At 43.0% G+C, this 18,481-nt stretch overlaps 1 protein-coding gene across 7 annotated transcripts in view; it reads right to left on the bottom strand.

Moving 5' to 3' along the window:
- Nucleotides 1-18,481, bottom strand: part of KIAA0825 (KIAA0825 ortholog) — a 387,619-nt gene that overhangs the window by 207,351 nt on the left and 161,787 nt on the right. For all 7 annotated transcript variants that reach the window (XM_083151784.1, XM_083151782.1, XM_083151783.1 and 4 more), the window contains one exon: nt 16,219-16,627. In XM_083151784.1, the coding sequence (XP_083007910.1) occupies nt 16,219-16,627 (409 nt within the window). The remainder of the gene's footprint in view (nt 1-16,218; nt 16,628-18,481) is intronic.

Below are 18,481 nucleotides of genomic sequence, written 5' to 3'. Positions count from 1 at the left end.
GCTTTCCATAGTGTCCTGCTATGAAGAGCCTTCACAGCAGTGAAAATCACTGTGCAAAGAGGGAAAAAAAAATCTCTCAGTGTGTATGCACCAAGCGATTTTCAGCACAGCAATTTTAGTGATCATCGCTGTGCATACGTAACGGGTAAAAACGCCCAGTATTTATGCACCTTTACAGAGAGATTCATTTTGAAAAGAGTGCAGCAATGGAACCCCACTATTGCCTCTTACAGCTCTTCCGAAGTTACCCAGGGAATTTACACAGCAGTAGGCAATGCAATTATACCAAGATAGTGAACAATAATCTCTGTTTTTCTGCAGTACAGTTCAAAGTCCAATACATTCACTTTATTTCCTATAGACACAGCGTCAATTGAGGGGATTCAATCATATTTAAATCATTGTTTTTGTATTCTGGTTGGGCAGAATTAACACGATAAAAATGAACACCCTCCCCAAAATAGTATTTTTACTCGAAGCCCTCCCAATTACAATACCCTCTCCTTTCTTCAAAGAATTACAGAGTACAGTGAGTAAATTTGTCTGGATAAATCACAGACCTAGAATCTCTCAACGAGTCCTTGTCCAAAGTCGAGATGGGGCGGGTTACAATTCCCCATTTTCCTCAGTTACTACCATTCTGTCCACATAGCCAGGACTGTGGAGATGTCTAGACCTGTACAATTCAAACGGTGGCCGGCTATCGAAGGTCACTCGGTGGGTGTATCCCCCCCCCGGTCATCCCATGGCTCCGGAAGATCCGACTGGTACGACATCCAACTCTGACCCCAACGCTCTTGTGTTGGAGCAGGTACAGATGTCTCCACTATTTGGTGTCCCGGCGGGTCTCTTCTGGTTCTATCTCCAAATTAGACATTATGGGGGAAATTTACTAATATGTGAAATACACTTCACAGGTCATGTTGCTATGAACAACCAATCAGATCCTGTCTACTATCTTCTAGAGGGTGAAAAAGAAATAAGAAGTAGCTTCTGATTGGTTGCCCATAGCAACATGACCTGTGAAGTGTATTTCACATCTTGGTAAATTTCCCCCCCATGTCTCCTCCCTTCCTAAACGAAATCACAGCTGGGAACCAACTCCCTTCGAGTTACTATTGCTCTCTCGGGAGTCTCCAAAACACTTGATTTCCAAATGTTATCAAATATGCCTGAGTAAAATCCCAGATCCAATGCCTGCATATACAGTGGCTTGGCACAAAGAGCTTGGTCGGGTCCTGTCGGAGGACCAGTGGAATCAAATATTTAAATATGTTTTTGCATCCTCCTCATCAATCCAAACACTAGAAACCCAGTATAAGATACTATCGCGTTGGTATGGGATGCAGTCAAAATCCCGACGGTCAAAATCCCGACGGTCAAAATACCGACAGCAATTGACAGACAGTCAAAATCCCGACATGGTCAAAATCCCGACATTTAAAATCCCGACATGGTCAAAATACCGACAAGGTCAAAATACCGACATTTAAAATCCCGACAAGTTCAAAATACCGACATATAGAATGTAGACAGGTGAAAAAGTCAACATGACTTTCGGGCGACAGGTCGCGAGGTCGACATGGGTTTTTCACTGTTTCTTGACCCGACATGTGCCGACAGGCGGTATTTCATGCCCTACCATCCACTAGGGCGTGGTGGGAGAATAAAATAGTGTGCCGAGCGTAGCGAGGCACCGTGCCCGAAGCATTGCGAGCGCAGCGAGCTATGCGAGGGGCTGCGGTTGACTTCCAACTGTGTCCATGTCGACTGTGTCGACATTCAGGTAAAAAAACTGTGAAAAGCCCATATCGACCTCGCGAGCTGTCGCCCGAAAGTCATGTTGACTTTTTCACCTGTCTACATTCTATATGTCGGTATTTTGAACTTGTCGGGATTTTAAATGTCGGTATTTTGACCTTGTCGGTATTTTGACCATGTCGGGATTTTAAATGTCGGGATTTTGACCATGTCGGGATTTTGACTTTCTGTCAATTGCTGTCGGTATTATGACCGTCGGGATTTTGACCGTCGGGATTTCATACCGAATCCTTGTCATAGATGCCCAATCCACACTACACAAAATGAATAACGCTCTACCGGATCTCTGCTGGAGATGTGACCAGCATCCGGACAATCCATTACACATATGGTGGTCTTGCCCAGTTCTTCAAGAATACTGGTGCCGGTACTTGTGTATTTTGGCGGCGCCCGAATTCAGCATCGTTCAATGAACGCATCGCATCGCATCGCATGCCATGTACCCGATGGCATGCGATGCGATTTTGACCCCCTATGCGATGAAAAATCGTATAAGCACCCTAATGGGTGCTTACAATGTTAAATGCACCCCCATGCCACCCCCCCCCCCACTATAAACGTGAACCCGAAGCGTGGCGAGCGCAGCGAGCCCGCAAGGGGCGGCGGTACGCGTCCTACGACCTTTTCATACCCCCACTATCCACGTCGGCGTGGAGTTGAGAATAGAAAGTGTGGCGAGCGCACGCGGACACCTGTGAAGCCCGCCAGGGGACGCGGATACCTGTGAAGGTATCCGCGTCCGCTCGCCACGCTTCGGTGGCTCGCTGCGCTCGCCACACTTTCTATTCTCAACTCCACGCCGACGTGGATAGTGGGGGTATGAAAAGGTCGTAGGACGCGTACCGCCGGCGCTCGCCACGCTTCGGGTTCATGTTTATAGTGGGGGGGTGGCGTGGGGGTGCATTTAACATTGTAAGCACCCATTAGGGTGCTTAACATTGTATAAGCACCCATTAGGGTGCTTATACAACGTTTAATCGCATCGCATCGCATGGCATTGTATGCCATGTACAATGGCATACAATTTGAAAATTGTATGCCATCGCACACTATGGCACGAAATCGCGTTGCATCGCATACCATCGCATGCGTTATGGTATGCGATGGGCGCCGCCAAAATACACAAGTACCCTGGTGCCAGATCCATAATATCTCAGAAAAAATTACTAACTCCGCTCTCCCCTTTAGCCCAGAATTTTGGTTGCTTAATCTTATGGATACGCCCATTTCCCGATTTAAGAAATCTTTAATTAGACACCTAATGAACGCAGCTAGGGCGGTCATACCCTGCCACTGGAGATCCAACTCGGCCCCTCCCATCGCGCACTGGTTTCGCAGAATACATCTGTACATGTCCGTGGAGGATCTGACATCCTTTTTGAAAGAATCTCCCCAGACTTTCACTGCTACGTGGTTAAACTGGCTCACATATAAAGAATCCTCAGATTATTCCCATTTTATTATGCCAGACTAGGTCGCTGAGATATGTCCCTGGGCACAATCCTCTCCTCTCCCACCCTACCTTCCCACCCTTCTTCCCCCTTCCACCTCTTTCTTCTTTACCATACTTTCACTATACTACTCCACCTTCTCTCAAAAAATGTACATCTTTTTCTTAAACAACGATTAGTTGCATTATGTCAATGCTCTGTTTTATAAATATACCTACATCATATTCAGATATACAAATATTGCACACAATTCCTGTAATTGTCTTTATTATTTCCTTCTTTGAATGTGCATTACATTGTTTCATATCATTGATGTATTGTGACTTTCTTCAATAAAAATTGATTGCACAAAAAATAAATCATTGTTTTTGGTATCCAGTTCCCTCATCTCGTAGATTAGGCCTGAAAATAGGCAAAGGAACCTTGGCATAGATCAGTGGTCTCCAACCTTTTTTGGGTCGGGAGCTACTCGCGACAAAATAAACCGCCCGAAGAGCTACTAAAGTAAAAAAAAATAAAAAATCTGCATAATATCCCAAAAAATGCCCTTTACACATAATGCCACAAACTGTAATGCCCCTGACACATTATGCCACACACTGCAATGCCCCAAAACATACCTCCCAACACTGGAGGCAGAGGAGAAGAGTCATCTGCGCGTGCCGAAGGCACGCGCCAAAAATTAGAAGGTTCAGCTACTACCGTGCAACTCCTGCGAGGCTACATCCCCCATTTTTTCCGCTATGGGGGCATAGTCAGCTCTCTAAGAGCTGTAGCCACATGGGGTGCAGCCATGGAAAATGGGGGTGTGATACACATATGCCCCCAATAGTGCAGTGCCAGATATACATATGCTCCCACGGTGCCAGGTATGCCCCCACAGTGCCAGAAACAGGAATACCCTCACATTGCCAGGTATGACCCCATGGTGCCAACAATGCCCCGACAGTGCCGGTTATGCCCCCACAGTGCCAGCAAGTATGCCCCCACAGTGCCAGCAAGTATGCCCCAACAGTGCCAACAATGCCCCACAGTGCCAACAAGTATGCCCCCACAGTGCCAATAAATATGCCCCCACAGTGCCAATAAATATGCCCCCACAGTGCCAATAAATATGCCCCCACAGTGCCAATAAATATGCCCCCACAGTGCCAATAAATATGCCCCCACAGTGCCAATAAATATGCCCCCACAGTGCCAATAAATATGCCCCCACAGTGCCAATAAATATGCCCCCACAGTGCCAATAAATATGCCCCCACAGTGCCAATAAATATGCCCCCACAGTGCCAATAAGTATGCCACCACAGTGCCAATAAATATGCCCCCGCAGTGCCAATAAATATGCCCCCGCAGTGCCAATAAATATGCCCCCACAGTGCCAATAAGTATGCCCCCACAGTGCCAATAAATATGCCCCCAGTGCCAATAAATATGCCCCCACAGTGCCAATAAATATGCCCCCACAGTGCCAATAAGTATGCCCCCACAGTGCCAATAAATATGCCCCCACAGTGCCAATAAATATGCCCCCACAGTGCCAATAAGTATGCCCCCACAGTGCCAATAAATATGCCCCCACAGTGCCAATAAATATGCCCCCACAGTGCCAATAAATATGCCCCCACAGTGCCAATAAATATGCCCCCACAGTGCCAATAAATATGCCCCCACAGTGCCAATAAGTATGCCCCCACAGTGTCAGGTGTTCCCCAGCAGCACACTTACCATTGTTGCTGCTGCCATCCGGTGCCCCCTGTGGTGCTGCTGGCACTGTCTGTGTCCGGCGGTGTCCTCCTGTGTCGGCGTGCTGCTTCCCTTTCAGGGGAGGAGAGCACAGCGCAGCACGCATCTCTCCTTCCCCTCACTTCCTTGTTACTGCGCCGTCTGCCATTCAAAGCTCGCGGGCCGGCTGCTGATTGGCTGCCGGCCCGCGAGCTCTGGTTGGCGGACGCCGCAGTCACAGGGACCTGGGACGCACAGGGAAGGGTAGGAGAGAAGCGCAATGCTCTCTCCTCCCCTCAGGGAAAAAATGAAGCGGACGGACGGCGGATGGGGCGGACGGCGGCGGACAATGGAGGGGCGGGCGGTGACAGTGGTCGAGCTACCCCGATCGCTGCCGCGAGCTACTGGTAGCTCGCGAGCGACGGGTTGGCGACCACTGGCATAGATCAATGTTTCCAACTGTGGTCCGCAAGGGACACTAACAGCCCAGATTTTAGCTTATACATGCTTGAGGCACTATTTAATTATGGCTATATGTACTTTAATCCTGGACTGTTACAGCACATACACCAGGGGTTCCCAAACTTTTTGAATCACGGCACCCTACAGTATCAGCATATTTTTCACGGCACCCCTAGGCCAAGAGTTTGTTACTGAGAATTTCAGGAAAAAAATTATTAAATTAAATAAATTGGGATTAAATTTTATCCTTAGGTCCAGTTATGTGGTGAAGAACAGGATTCACATCTGTTTAACCACATATTTTATAACTGGAAGAAACAAGCACTGATTTTGCCTATTTCATTGACCAAAAATAATTAGAATTGGTTCTAGACCAGCGACCTGAGGCACCCCTGCAAGTGTTCCGGGGCACCCCAGGCGCACAATTTGTGAACCACTGACATACACACTAGGCGATTCTGGCTATGGATGGTTTTGACTATGAAAGTTACCCTTAAAGTGCATGGCACCGAGTTTAATTTGGTCTATGGCCCTATAAGTTGTATGCGGTATAGTCAAAATTGCCTTGCCTGCACAGTCTATTTTTACTTGCGATACCGACCTTGGGGGGGATCGTTCATCGGTACGTCACAGGGTCTCTGTCTCCGCTACAGTACATGCTGCTTACTCCGCTGTCAGTGCCGAGGGAGCAGTGGCAGAGAGAGGTAAACACTGGAGCAGGTAAGTATGTGAGAATGGAATTACTGTGTAAAAGGGGTGCATATTAAAGTTTTAAAGTTCTGGGTGTGTGTCTCCCTATTTCCACTGTCTTTTTAAAGGTGAATTACGAGACCCAGCGGGCACATTAATGTCCCCATGCTGGGGCTTGTAGTTCCCTGGTATAAAGCAATATGATTTTATCTATTTTTTACACTCATCAGCCAGGACCCCACCGTCCAAGGGACCGGGGACAGCATTGGACATCAGCCCTGAACGGGGGTCCCCCCTTTAATGGGGGGCTCCGACTCGCCAGGGACCCTGTCCAGGGTTGGCCAGCCACGGTACTCAAAATGGCTGAACCCGTTACTGGATCCAAAATAGGGGGTGCCCCCAGTTTTTTTGGAACCAGGACTGGTCCAAGAGCCCAGTGTTTTTTTAAATAAGGGGGAACACCACAATCCCCCCCCCCCTGTATTTGGGGAACCAGGAATGGCTCAATGAGTCTGGGATTGGTTATGCTCGGGAAGGGGGACTTATTTTAAATTTTTACACAAATCTGCACACTCCTGTAACTAAAAATCTGCACTTGGCAACAAGGCCATCCCGTCACGATTGCTCGTGGAACATGTCAGGGATGCCCTCTCTCCCCTCTACTATTCAACATTGCACTCGACCCCCTCCTATGGCTCCCACAATCTTGGCCCACTTTTCAACGGTTCTACATGGGTTCACAGGAAATCAAAGTCATGGGCTTTGCAGATGATCTTCTCCTAAATATAACACACCCCGAATCCACCCTCCACTCCATCCTAAGTAAAATTGATCAATACGGCACCGTCTCTGGCTTCTCCGTAAATCAGGATAAACCCCAAGTCCTATACTTAGGTCCACAAACTGGACCCTATTGGGCAGGAGAAAGTCACATATATGCTGGGCCTCGACTGCGATTAAATACTTAGGGGTGTACATCCCTAAACGCATCTCTTACCTCTATAGGCTCAATAACACCAAAATACTGAAACCTATTTTGGTGGAACTGAAAAATTGGAAACATCTATGCTCTCATATCTGTGACATGTTCATTTACTAAAAATAATCACGTTCCCTAAACTATTATACCCACTTCAAATGTTACCGGACCTAGTAACGGCCTCCGACAAAAAACTCATTAATACCACATTTTGCAAATTAATTTGGCAAACTAAACAGCCACGGATAAGCTACCTTAAACTGCAAAAACCTGGTCCAAATGTGATAGGGTGAGAGTTTCAGAAAGTGAGAGACTATATAATCAAGCCGGAATAATAAGATATATCCGAGACTGGATTCACGCCACTACCAACCACACGGACACTGTTATTGATCAGTCATTTCTGCCAAACCAACACCAACTTTCCTTTTAACACTGCCACAAACAAGAACTTACAGACCCTATTTACACAAAATCCCCTACTGATGACGGCATGGACTGTCTGGCACTGCACACGACATAAACGAAACCTTAATAGCCACCACTCTGGGTAATCTGACTTTCAGGAGGTTTCTTTCCTGGAAATCCAAGGGAATTCTCTATGTTCGGGCCCTTGACGAAAGCATGATTACAGCACCACTGACGGCACAGGCTTTGTGGACAAACTTGATCTCCCTTCCATACAAGCATTAGCTGTATACCAGGCCAGACACTACACTAGCTCAGTACTCCGACATTTAAACACCTACAGTTTGTACAAACAAATTTGATGTACTGCTCTCCAAACCTACCTCTGGCAGAAAAGCATTTCCATTTATTATCAGACCCTTCATACACCCATTGACCATTCTACAATACGCACTGGGCCAACCACATGGTTACAAACATTCCCTCAACTTACACAAAACACCTATTACGCTCTTTACATATTCATGGAAAATGCTACCAGCTTCAATGTACAGAGAGATGTTTTATAACATTTACCACAACGGCTACCTCTCCCCACACTGACTATATTTCATGGGCATCTCAGAAACAGACACCTGCCCGAAATGCGACAGTCCTAACGCAACATTCATGTGGGATTGCCCAATTAATAAATGTTTTTGGAAACAGGTCCAATGATTTTCCACTACATTCTTACTAAATCGTCTTCCCCTGTCGGCAGAATGGGCAATCTTGGGCGCTTTCCCCATGGGAACGCCAATTCAACAGGAGATCAAAAAAATGATGCTCATCATATCAACGGTAGCCCGCAAAAGTATCCTACACCAATGGATACATAAGGACCCTCCTTCTATACCTCTGTTTCGAGCTAAGCTATTCCATATGGAGTGGGTGGAGTCATCCCTCCAAAAAGAAGAGCGCACAGAAACGTTCTTTCAACTATGGGAGTGCTTTATCGACTCACTGTCCAATGACCTGAAGTTACAAATTCATAAATGCTTCCGTTCCACTCAGTGGTACGAGACCCGTGTCCTCATTGGACCAAACACAATAGACCTTCCAACGGGCGTGACCGCAGGAGGTGCGGGGATATAGTTTAGGTCGTGTCCGCCCGCAGAAGGCAATGTTTTCAAACTATACACCTTCTCACTGTTAATTGCGTTCCAACTCGCATACATTTAAAAATACAGTGTGACTGTATTGATTTTGCAGGTTTCATTGCAATTGTAAATTATGTTGTACATATGCGCAATCCTTAATTAAAAAAAAATTGGTTGGGTGAGAGAGCAGGTTTTCCTCTTTCTCTCTCTCTCTCTCTATATATAATTTTCAGATGATAAAACATATGGTATGTAACAGTCTATCATTGTACACATCTAAAAATACATTGTGAAGGATGAGAAACAGATATTTGGGACCTCAGCAAAAATACCCTGAAGTACCGGATATTGGGGCAGATATATTAAGCCTGGTGAAGAGCCAAAGTGGAAATAAAGTGCATATAAAGTGCATATAAAGTGGAAGGTGATAATGCACCAGCCAATTAACTCCTAACTGTCATATTTCAAACATAGCTGATTGGCTGGTGCATTATCACTTCTACTTTCTCTCTTCACCGGGCTTAATATACTGTATCTGCCCCATTGAGTGTTGGAAATCCTGAACTAATCCTTATTATAGTGTAATAATTGTACATATGCTTCACCATCTTCCACATACTGTAAGTGGTCATTTCATGTTTATTAAGTTAGTCTAAAAATAATGACAAAATCAGAGCTCTACAATAGCACATTATTTATTTTGTCAGCATAACATTAAGGTGCATCTAGATGCTCTGCGAAACTTTGTTTTCACACGCTCAGCGTTTCCTGTAGCGTTTATAACAGAAAATCCTATGAACTGTAATCATACCTTTGCAGCTCTAGAAAGTTGAACTCTGTCTTATATTATGTACTCTATAATTACAGGCTGCTGTAAACGGTGCATTAGGAGAACAATCTCAGGCTATTCTATCCATGGCAGGTACAAGCCGCATTATTTTATTGGAAGATTTTGTGTGTGTGAAGATGACATTGAAAAAGTTGAGGGCCCTCTGACAAAGGATTGTATCACCCGAATTGTATCCTTTCCTGTCCATCACTTTGCAGGTGAAGCAGATGATTGGATTCAGTCAGTGCCGTGATTAATGAGTTCCTCTCTGTATTTGGTACAGCCTATCAATCATGTCATTAGGGAGAATGTGCCCTGAAAGAGGCAGACCTCAGCCAAGGAATAACTGCATTCATCTTAATCTGTATATGCACCCAGCCAGCCAAGTCAGGGTCACCATGATGAAAAACAATAATCTTCAACGCCACAAATTACTTTGCAAAGATGGACGTCTCCTCACTTTTTTGGGGCAGCATGTTCTCTAAAACACAAGAAGACTGTTTACAGCCTGGGTGATACTTTGTAGTGAAGGTTATTTTAATGAATAGTAATGTTTTCAGGCAGTGTACAAGACAGGCGGTGCACACAGCTGCCGCTCTCAACAGTGTGAGGTTATTGTCACACAAGTCAAAGTCACATCTAAATTCAACTACTTACAGTACGCTATACTGCAGAGGTCATCACTTTACTAAACTCTTTATCAGAGACCAAGAAACGTATAACAGTATATTTTACAATCTATTATGCACTAACTAGTGTCTACAAAAAAAATTGTCTCCCCACCCCCCCTTTATCCACACAGCACACACTGGAGAGAAACTCCTTTAGAAAAAAGAAAATTGCAGACACACCATTTTTAAATATTTATTACTCAACTCACAGAGAGGACTACTCTTGGATATTTCAGGGGTCTTGGGGGAAAAAAACAAAACCTTAGGATGACACAACTTAGTCCTTTCGGGACCAAGCCGCTAATGAGAGGTCAATAGCAGACACTCTCCATAGATATACATGTGGTTGTGCTGATTTGGCAGGTTATAGCTAATCATTTATACAGAATAATCAGAAAACTGTAGGGAATAAAATAAAGGCAGAGGTGGATTGGCCCACCGGGAAACCGGGCTATTTCCCGGTGGGCCAGTGCAGATTCCCCACTGGCAGGGCCGCCGACCGTGCCTCCGGGGCTGGCATCATCCTAGATGCAAGCGGCCGCAGCCTGGTCACAAACGGCAGCATTGCCCAAAACAAATATGGTCGCCGCATATATGCATATATTATATGCACGTATGCGGCGGCCATATTTGTTTTGGGCTATGCTGCACTGTTTGCTGTGACCAGGCAGGCTGCGACCGAGCAGAGCAAAGCGCGGCGGCCAAGGTAAGTAGTCCCCCCCCGCTGTACCGTCAGCCCCCCCCCTGCTGTAGATCTCCGTTACATACATATGCAAAAATATGGCAATCCACCAACCACAGCAAGGCATCTTTGTTTTGGTGATGGACCTACTTTTGGTTCATACATTTATGTATTTTTATATTCAGAGCCAACTCCCAAAAGGGCACCCCAAACCCCTCCAATACAGCAGTGCAAGAAGCAGCACACCTTCCAACTACTGATCCCAATAATGTAATGGTAAACAGTCTGAATTGTTCACGGGAAGGAATGGGTAGCAGAAGGAGGGCTTTGCAGTCAGAAGGACTAGTAGATGAATGGCTTGAGGAGAATACCTGTCGCAATGTCACATTCAATGTAGACTGGGGGATCAAAGGAGGAATAGGCATGCCAGAGAGAAGATTGGAGTAATTGAGGCAGAAGATTAAGCAAGTGTGGAAGATGGTCTTGGTAACACCCATTGAGAGAAAAGGGCAAACCCTGGCAAAGTTGTTGAGGTGGAAGTAACAGTATTGCATGAGTGAGTGGATGGAGCGATAAACAGTAAATTGATGGCTTAGTGAATTATGACCCTTAAACAGCATGCATGCTGAAAAGTGGAGAGGGTGACATTATCAACTGTGGGAGAAACAGAATGAGGGGACGTGACACTGGCAGTGAAAAAAATGCATGCCCAGTTTTGGTTATGTTGCTCATGACACATTCAACCATTTAAGTGGAGATGGTAAAGAAGCAGAAGGAAAGGAAAGGAGAGAGGCTAGGAGGGATTAGCCAAATTTGAGAGTCTTCACATCACTGCACTGAGGTGAAACTGAAGGCCAAAAAAGTGAAAGAATTACCAAGAATGGAGGAATAAAACAAGAGTAATTGGCGAAGACCAGAATTTTGAACTGCAAAAGACAGCGGAGGGAAGCAAGCACCTGAAGAATATATGCTGAACGAATGATTGTTGATGTTGATGACAGGGGTATGAAGTGTCAAGAAATGACTGGGTGGTCAATTGTGCTGAAAAGCGGTCATGAGAAGGAAGAAGATCAATTGTGCTTAAAAGCGGTCATGAGAAGGAAGAAGGCCATCAATTTAGCCAGAGTAGATCAGTTGTCACCTCAAGATGGCAGCTTTGGTGGAATGGATAAGTGAAAAGCGTTAGAGACAGTGTGGGCAGAGATAACCGGAGACAGTGTGGGCAGAGATAACCGACAATAATAAAAAAACAAAAAACAAATTTATAATAGGGGTATGCTATAGACCACCAAATATAAACGAAAGGGAAGAGTCTCTTCTTTTAAACCAAATCAAACAAGCATCAGATCAGGGTCAGGTATTAATTATGGGGGATTTTAATTTACCCGACATTGATGGGGAAAACGAAACAGGTAAATCAGCAAGAAGCGATGGGTTCTTAAGCTTACTTAAAGACCAGTTTATTACACAAACGGTGGAAACTCCAACTCGTGATGAGGCACTCTTGGACTTAGTTTTAACAAATAACACAGACTTAGTTTCAAACACAAAAGTAATTGAACAATTAGGGAACAGTGATCACAATATGGTTTCACTGGAAATCAACTTCAGTAAATTACATCAAAAAGGATCTGCAAAAATACTAAACTTCAGAAAAGCGAACTTTGAATTATTCAGGGAAGCCCTAACAGGAATTGGGTGGAAAACGGTTATGGAGGGAAAAAATGCAGAGGAAATGTGGGATACTCTAAAAAAGGTGCTTGATTCACTAACTATTGAATACATTCCTAAAGTAACTAAAGGTAAATTCAACAAAAAAAAGCCACCATGGTTGGACAAAGAAGTAAGGTCAGCTATCAACAATAAAACCAGAGCCTTTAAATTCTATAAAAATAACTTGAATGAGGAGGCGTTCGCAAAATACAAAGAATCAAACAAAACTTGTAAAGGGGTAATCAAATCAGCTAAAATATTATATGAAGAGTGCATAGCCACTGAAAGCAAAACCAACCCAAAGAAGTTTTTTAAATACATAAATAGTAAACGTTTAATTAAGGAAAACATAGGCCCACTAACTGATACTAGTGGAAAAAGTGTTACTGAGGACAAGGGAAAAGCAAAACTGTTAAATGAGTTCTTCTCATCAGTATTTACTAAGGGAGAGCAGACTGTGGAACGAACATTTACCACAAACGGGACAAATAAGCCAGATCTCATTGTGGATTTCACGCCGAAGGAAATAATACTGAGGCTAAGCAAACTCAAAACAAATAAATCACCAGGGCCAGATGGGATTCATCCGAGGGTATTAATGGAATTAAGGGATGAACTAGCTACCCCCCTACATTATATATTTAGCAAGTCACTATCGTCAGGTATAGTACCAAAAGATTGGAGAATAGCAGAGGTAGTGCCAATATTCAAAAAAGGAAAAAAGGAAGATCCCGCTAATTACAGACCCGTTAGTTTAACATCAATTGTGGGTAAACTATTTGAAGGATTTTTAAGGGATGGTATTCAGAAATATTTAGATCATCACAGTCTACTCAGTGCTAACCAACATGGGTTCGTGAAAAATCATTCATGCCAAACTAATCTACTAGGGTTCTATGAAGAGGTTAGCAAAAACCTTGATAATGGAAATGCTGTAGATGTGATTTTCCTAGATTTCGCTAAAGCATTTGATACTGTCCCACACAAGAGATTGATTAATAAAATGGAGAACCTAGGATTGGGTGAAAATATCTGCAGATGGGTAGGGAATTGGCTATGTAATAGAGAACAAAGAGTGGTTGTGAATGGTGCCGTATCAGATATGATACCGGTACTAAGTGGAGTGCCCCAGGGTTCGGTTTTAGGGCCCATTTTGTTTAACATTTTTATTAACGATATTGGGATAGGGTTACTCAGCAATGTATCCATCTTTGCGGACGATACAAAACTTAGCAAAGTCATCAAATCATCAGAAGATGTCACCATGCTTCAAAATGATCTTGCAATTCTAGATGAGTGGGCAAAAAAATGGAAGATGAGGTTCAATGTAGATAAATGTAAGGTTATGCACCTTGGGAGACACAACCAGTGTGCGAGTTACAACCTTAGCGGAGAGGAACTGGGTAATTCCATACTTGAAAAGGATCTAGGAGTCCAAATAGACAGCAAACTAGGATGTAGTGCCCATTGTAATGTAGCTACAAAAAAGGCCGACAAAATTCTGGCATGTATTAAGAGGGGAATGGAAACTAGGGACTCAAGGGTAATTATGCCACTGTATAAAGCATTACCTCACCTAGAGTACGGAGTACAGTTCTGGGCCCCACACTATAAAAAGGACATCATAGAATTAGAAAAAGTCCAAAGGCAAGCAACAAAGCTTATTAGGGGAATGGAGAATTTAAGCTACGGGGAGAGATTAAGCAATTTGGGACTATTTACATTAGAAAAGAGACGTTTAAGGGGGGACATGCTCAACATGTACAAGTATATCAAGAGCCAATATAAGGAACTGTCACGCACCCTCTTTTCTACTAGAAAGGAATCTAGGACGCGAGGGCATGAGTATAGATTAGAAGAAAAAAGATTTCATTCAGCTAGTAGAAAAAATTTCTTTACGGTCAGAACAGTCAAACTCTGGAACTCTCTTCCCAGAGAGGTGGTAACGGCTGGCTCATTAAATGCGTTCAAGGCAAAGTTGGACAAACATTTACTGGAGAAAAACATCCATGGGTACAAATAAGAAATATAATTTGTCTGTAAAATACCAGAACCTACCAAATCAGCAATGGATATCTATACCAGGTTGAACTAGATGGACGCAAGTCTTTTTTCAGCCTTACCTACTATGTAACTATGTTAGGAATTAGAAATATGTTAAATTGAGGGGAAAACAGTAGAGAGATGTACAAGATGATGTCATGACAAGGGGAGTGACAAGTGCATTACTAAAGGGAGAATGGAAAAGTCAATAGGGAGGCACATGGTGAATTTGTGGTGGCAAGAGTTGGGGGAAAACAGAAGATAGCAGAGTTGAGAGGATGGCATTAGAGTAAAAAGCAGGAGAGACAATTTGAGGTCCATAATACAAGAGGCTTCATTAAGAGATACAGGCAGCGGTAATGTCAAAACTCTGGTCCTGTTAACTTTATATTCCCAAGAGCACTGATATTCTTTACACATCCATTTAGTAATTCACATAATCTAGAGCAGACATTTGTGTACTGCTTTACAAGGATTAGACTGAAAGTGAATGTATGTCCTTTCAATAAATTCACTGAGAAATAGTGAATGTTTGTAATTTTTTTTTGCATCTGTATTGTGATGAAACCTGCACAGATCAGTCAGATCCATGCAGGCTTCTATGTGTAAAAATTAGAAAAAATAAATAAAAAACAACAGGCCTGGTTTCTTTAAGTCAGTGCTAGTTGCAGAAATGCAGAGAGAAAATGCATACTGGTCCCCCGTATTTTTATAACCAGCACCGGGATCCAACAGCCAGCGATGTCATGCAACTTTTTAAACTGGTTACCCCGGCCAAAACATGACAACTGTGGCTGTTCAGTCTATTCACCCAATAAAAGGGTCCCCCCCCTCCTTCCAAGGCAACCCCAGCCCAGGCTAAACCCTGACGCTGTCCCTGGTATCCCTAGGCGGTGGTTGCCAGACTGATAGATAAAAATATAAGCCATAAGGTATTGGGTTTTGTAGTAGAACTACAAGCCCCAGCAAGCCTCCCCCTCATGCTGGGACTTGAACGGTTTAATGCACAATACTATTCAAAATATTGTACAAAATTATCTTAAAGCTGTGTGTGTGTGTCTTTATATAAAAAGGTATATGAAACATAATACATTCTGTGTTTAGACTTGGGTCCCTTCCCCAAGATCTCTCATTACGGTATGCAAATATTCAAAATGATGGGAAAAAACGATATCCCAAATAATTTTGGTCCCAAGCATATAGGATAGGGAGACTCAACCTGGAATATCAATTACTGGCATGTAAAATTTTTAGGTCTGATTGAATAATCTGTGTTTGCTTGTCATTATTTTAAGAAAGGAATTAATGCATAAAGTGCTTAATTATTTGCAGAGATATACATTTCTTCCAAGGAAATATCAACAATCTTTCGGTTGTCACTAAACAGTACTTTACATTTTTTATTGTATCTTCGTTCTGATAGCAATTGCAAAATAATATACTCATAACAAATAAATCATTGAATCAGAAATAAAAGACACAATCATAGACACAAATATATGAAAATGGCATGGAACTGATCATTTAAATTATACATTTTGAACCATGTTCCTAAACTTCAATACTTTTAGCTCATCAATGTAGATAACATTATATGAATCTTACCTCTCTGAGCTCAAAACTTTGGCTTTCAGCATCTGGTTTTCAATCCACTTTGGTTGGTGTTTCTCGATGTATTCAAATACTCTATACATCTCATCTTTGGGATTACTGGTCTCCATTCCAATGGAACTTTTTAAGCACCGACACACTACAACGAGCTTCTCTATACTCCACTGAGACTGTGTAGTACCTGTCATCTGTTCTATGGCTTCTTGATCTTCTAGTATATGACAAATAATACCAATTAAGTTCCATAGAAGTATTCCTGTAGCCTTATATACAGAGTTCTGCTCTGATATTTTTCTCTCAGAGAATAAGTAAAAATACTTTATTGGGGGAGGCAGGCATGCAATTATTGAAGGTAGCTTGCCGATCACAATGGAGACTGCTTCAGCTGTCAATCTCGTGAAGTCTTCAACATGAAAAGGAAAAAAGAAATAATTAATATTTTTCTGCCATGTTCAGGCTACACAAGATTCCGTTACTTTGTGAAATAAACTACTTATCGACTGGTGTCAAGTGAAAACATTGATGGTCTTACTAAATACAGTGTAGTATGCTATAACCCAAGGAGACAAATTATTTTTGCTTTTCATTTTCCATTTTGCTCTAGAAAAGTTACAATCTGATTGGCTGCTACGGGCATCTCTGATTCTTAATGGACTTTTTCCATTGTACATTACTTGTATATTTCATATTGGAATAGTCCTTGCCTTTTATCAATGTAGAGTGTATGGTGTTGCTCTCTGACTGATGGGATACATTATACATCTCATATTGAATGTCAGTTTGGTGAAGACATCAGTTGTACATTTTGTTTATTGGTCCTAAGATGATGATACCCAGACAGTCCATATCTTCCCTATGTTGCTGACCCCCTTTTTAGTTTGTCTACCACCAGAGATAGAATTTACGTTTGGTTGATACCTTGTTACCCCTGAAGAAGTCCCTCCGGGACGAAATGCGTAGGGATTTCAGGAAAACACTAGTTGAAAGTGGTATCAAACACTGGACTAATTGTGATGTGAATATTGTGTGAACACTAATTGTTTTTACATTTTTGTACAAAATAGAAAAATGTAATATATTGTTTTAACAACATGCATATACTTTGGGTGAAACCTCTACATAGCGCACCTCTATACCTATTCTTTTATATATATATATATATATATATATATATATATATATATGTGTGTGTGTGTGTGTGTGTGTGTGTATATATATATATAAATATATATATATTTATATACGGTTGTAAAATAAAGTGGCACTAGGAGTCTGGTGTAAAAAATCTATTAAAGCATACAATACACAGTGTCCGACGTTTCGGGGACGGCAGCCCCTTTATCAAGGTGTGTGAACCATTTCAGTTTAGCCTCTACTTATTATTAAGCGATCTAAACTAGACAGACTTTCATTAATTATTTAGAATATATATATATATATATATATATATATATATAAAAATATATATATACATACACACATCCCTAAATATAGGTAAAAAATATATTTGCAAAAAATTATAAAACCGGAGACACAGTGAAAACAACAATGCAAGGTATAGTTCAATGCAATATGTAAACCGTAAATATAATCTATATACTACAGTCAGAAGATGGACCTGTCACACACCGCTGCAGCATAGCACGACGGGTACAGTACTCACCCGTCCATGCCTGCCGGCAGCTGGCGTGAGTCCGCTGGGGTCCTGGTCGGGCAGGCGGTGGTGGCGTTGTGCGACTGAGCGGCAGCATGGGTTCAAATGGAGGCACAGCAGTCTGGCTGTCAGAAGGCTGGCTCCGGAGTATGGTGCCGCCATCTTGCTTGAGGGCAAAAGCAGTGATTGGCCAGGTCAGGTCTTCTCCTCCCATTCTGTCCAGTCGGCCTATGGCAGTCCTTCCCTTGCTATAAAGGGGATCTGTCTAAGGCAATCTGGGTCAGTGCAAATTGTTTCTTCAGCCTGCAAGCATCTGGGGAAGTCCTGGCCATCCTAGTGCCTATGCACACTGCGCTCTCCAGCTGGTTGTCCCTGCTGGCCTCTGACCCCATCACTGTTGTCTCTGGTATGCTACACTCTCCACTTGTCTTCCTTCCTGGATCTTCCCTGGCTCATCACAATACCCTCCTGATCTGATTCCGGTTCTGGGTCTCCAATCGCCAATCATCCAATCTTTAATCATCCAATCTTCAATCATCCAATCATTCAACCTTCAGGTATATCACCTTCTTATTCTTCAAATCCAAGTTGTCTGATCCTTGT

Source organism: Crinia signifera, chromosome 1 (assembly GCF_055691185.1).
Source record: "Crinia signifera chromosome 1, ASM5569118v1, whole genome shotgun sequence".
NCBI classification, from domain to species: domain Eukaryota; kingdom Metazoa; phylum Chordata; class Amphibia; order Anura; family Myobatrachidae; genus Crinia; species Crinia signifera.
The sequence above is the reverse complement of the archived record's forward strand: the minus strand, read 5'-3'. Positions and strand labels throughout refer to the sequence as shown.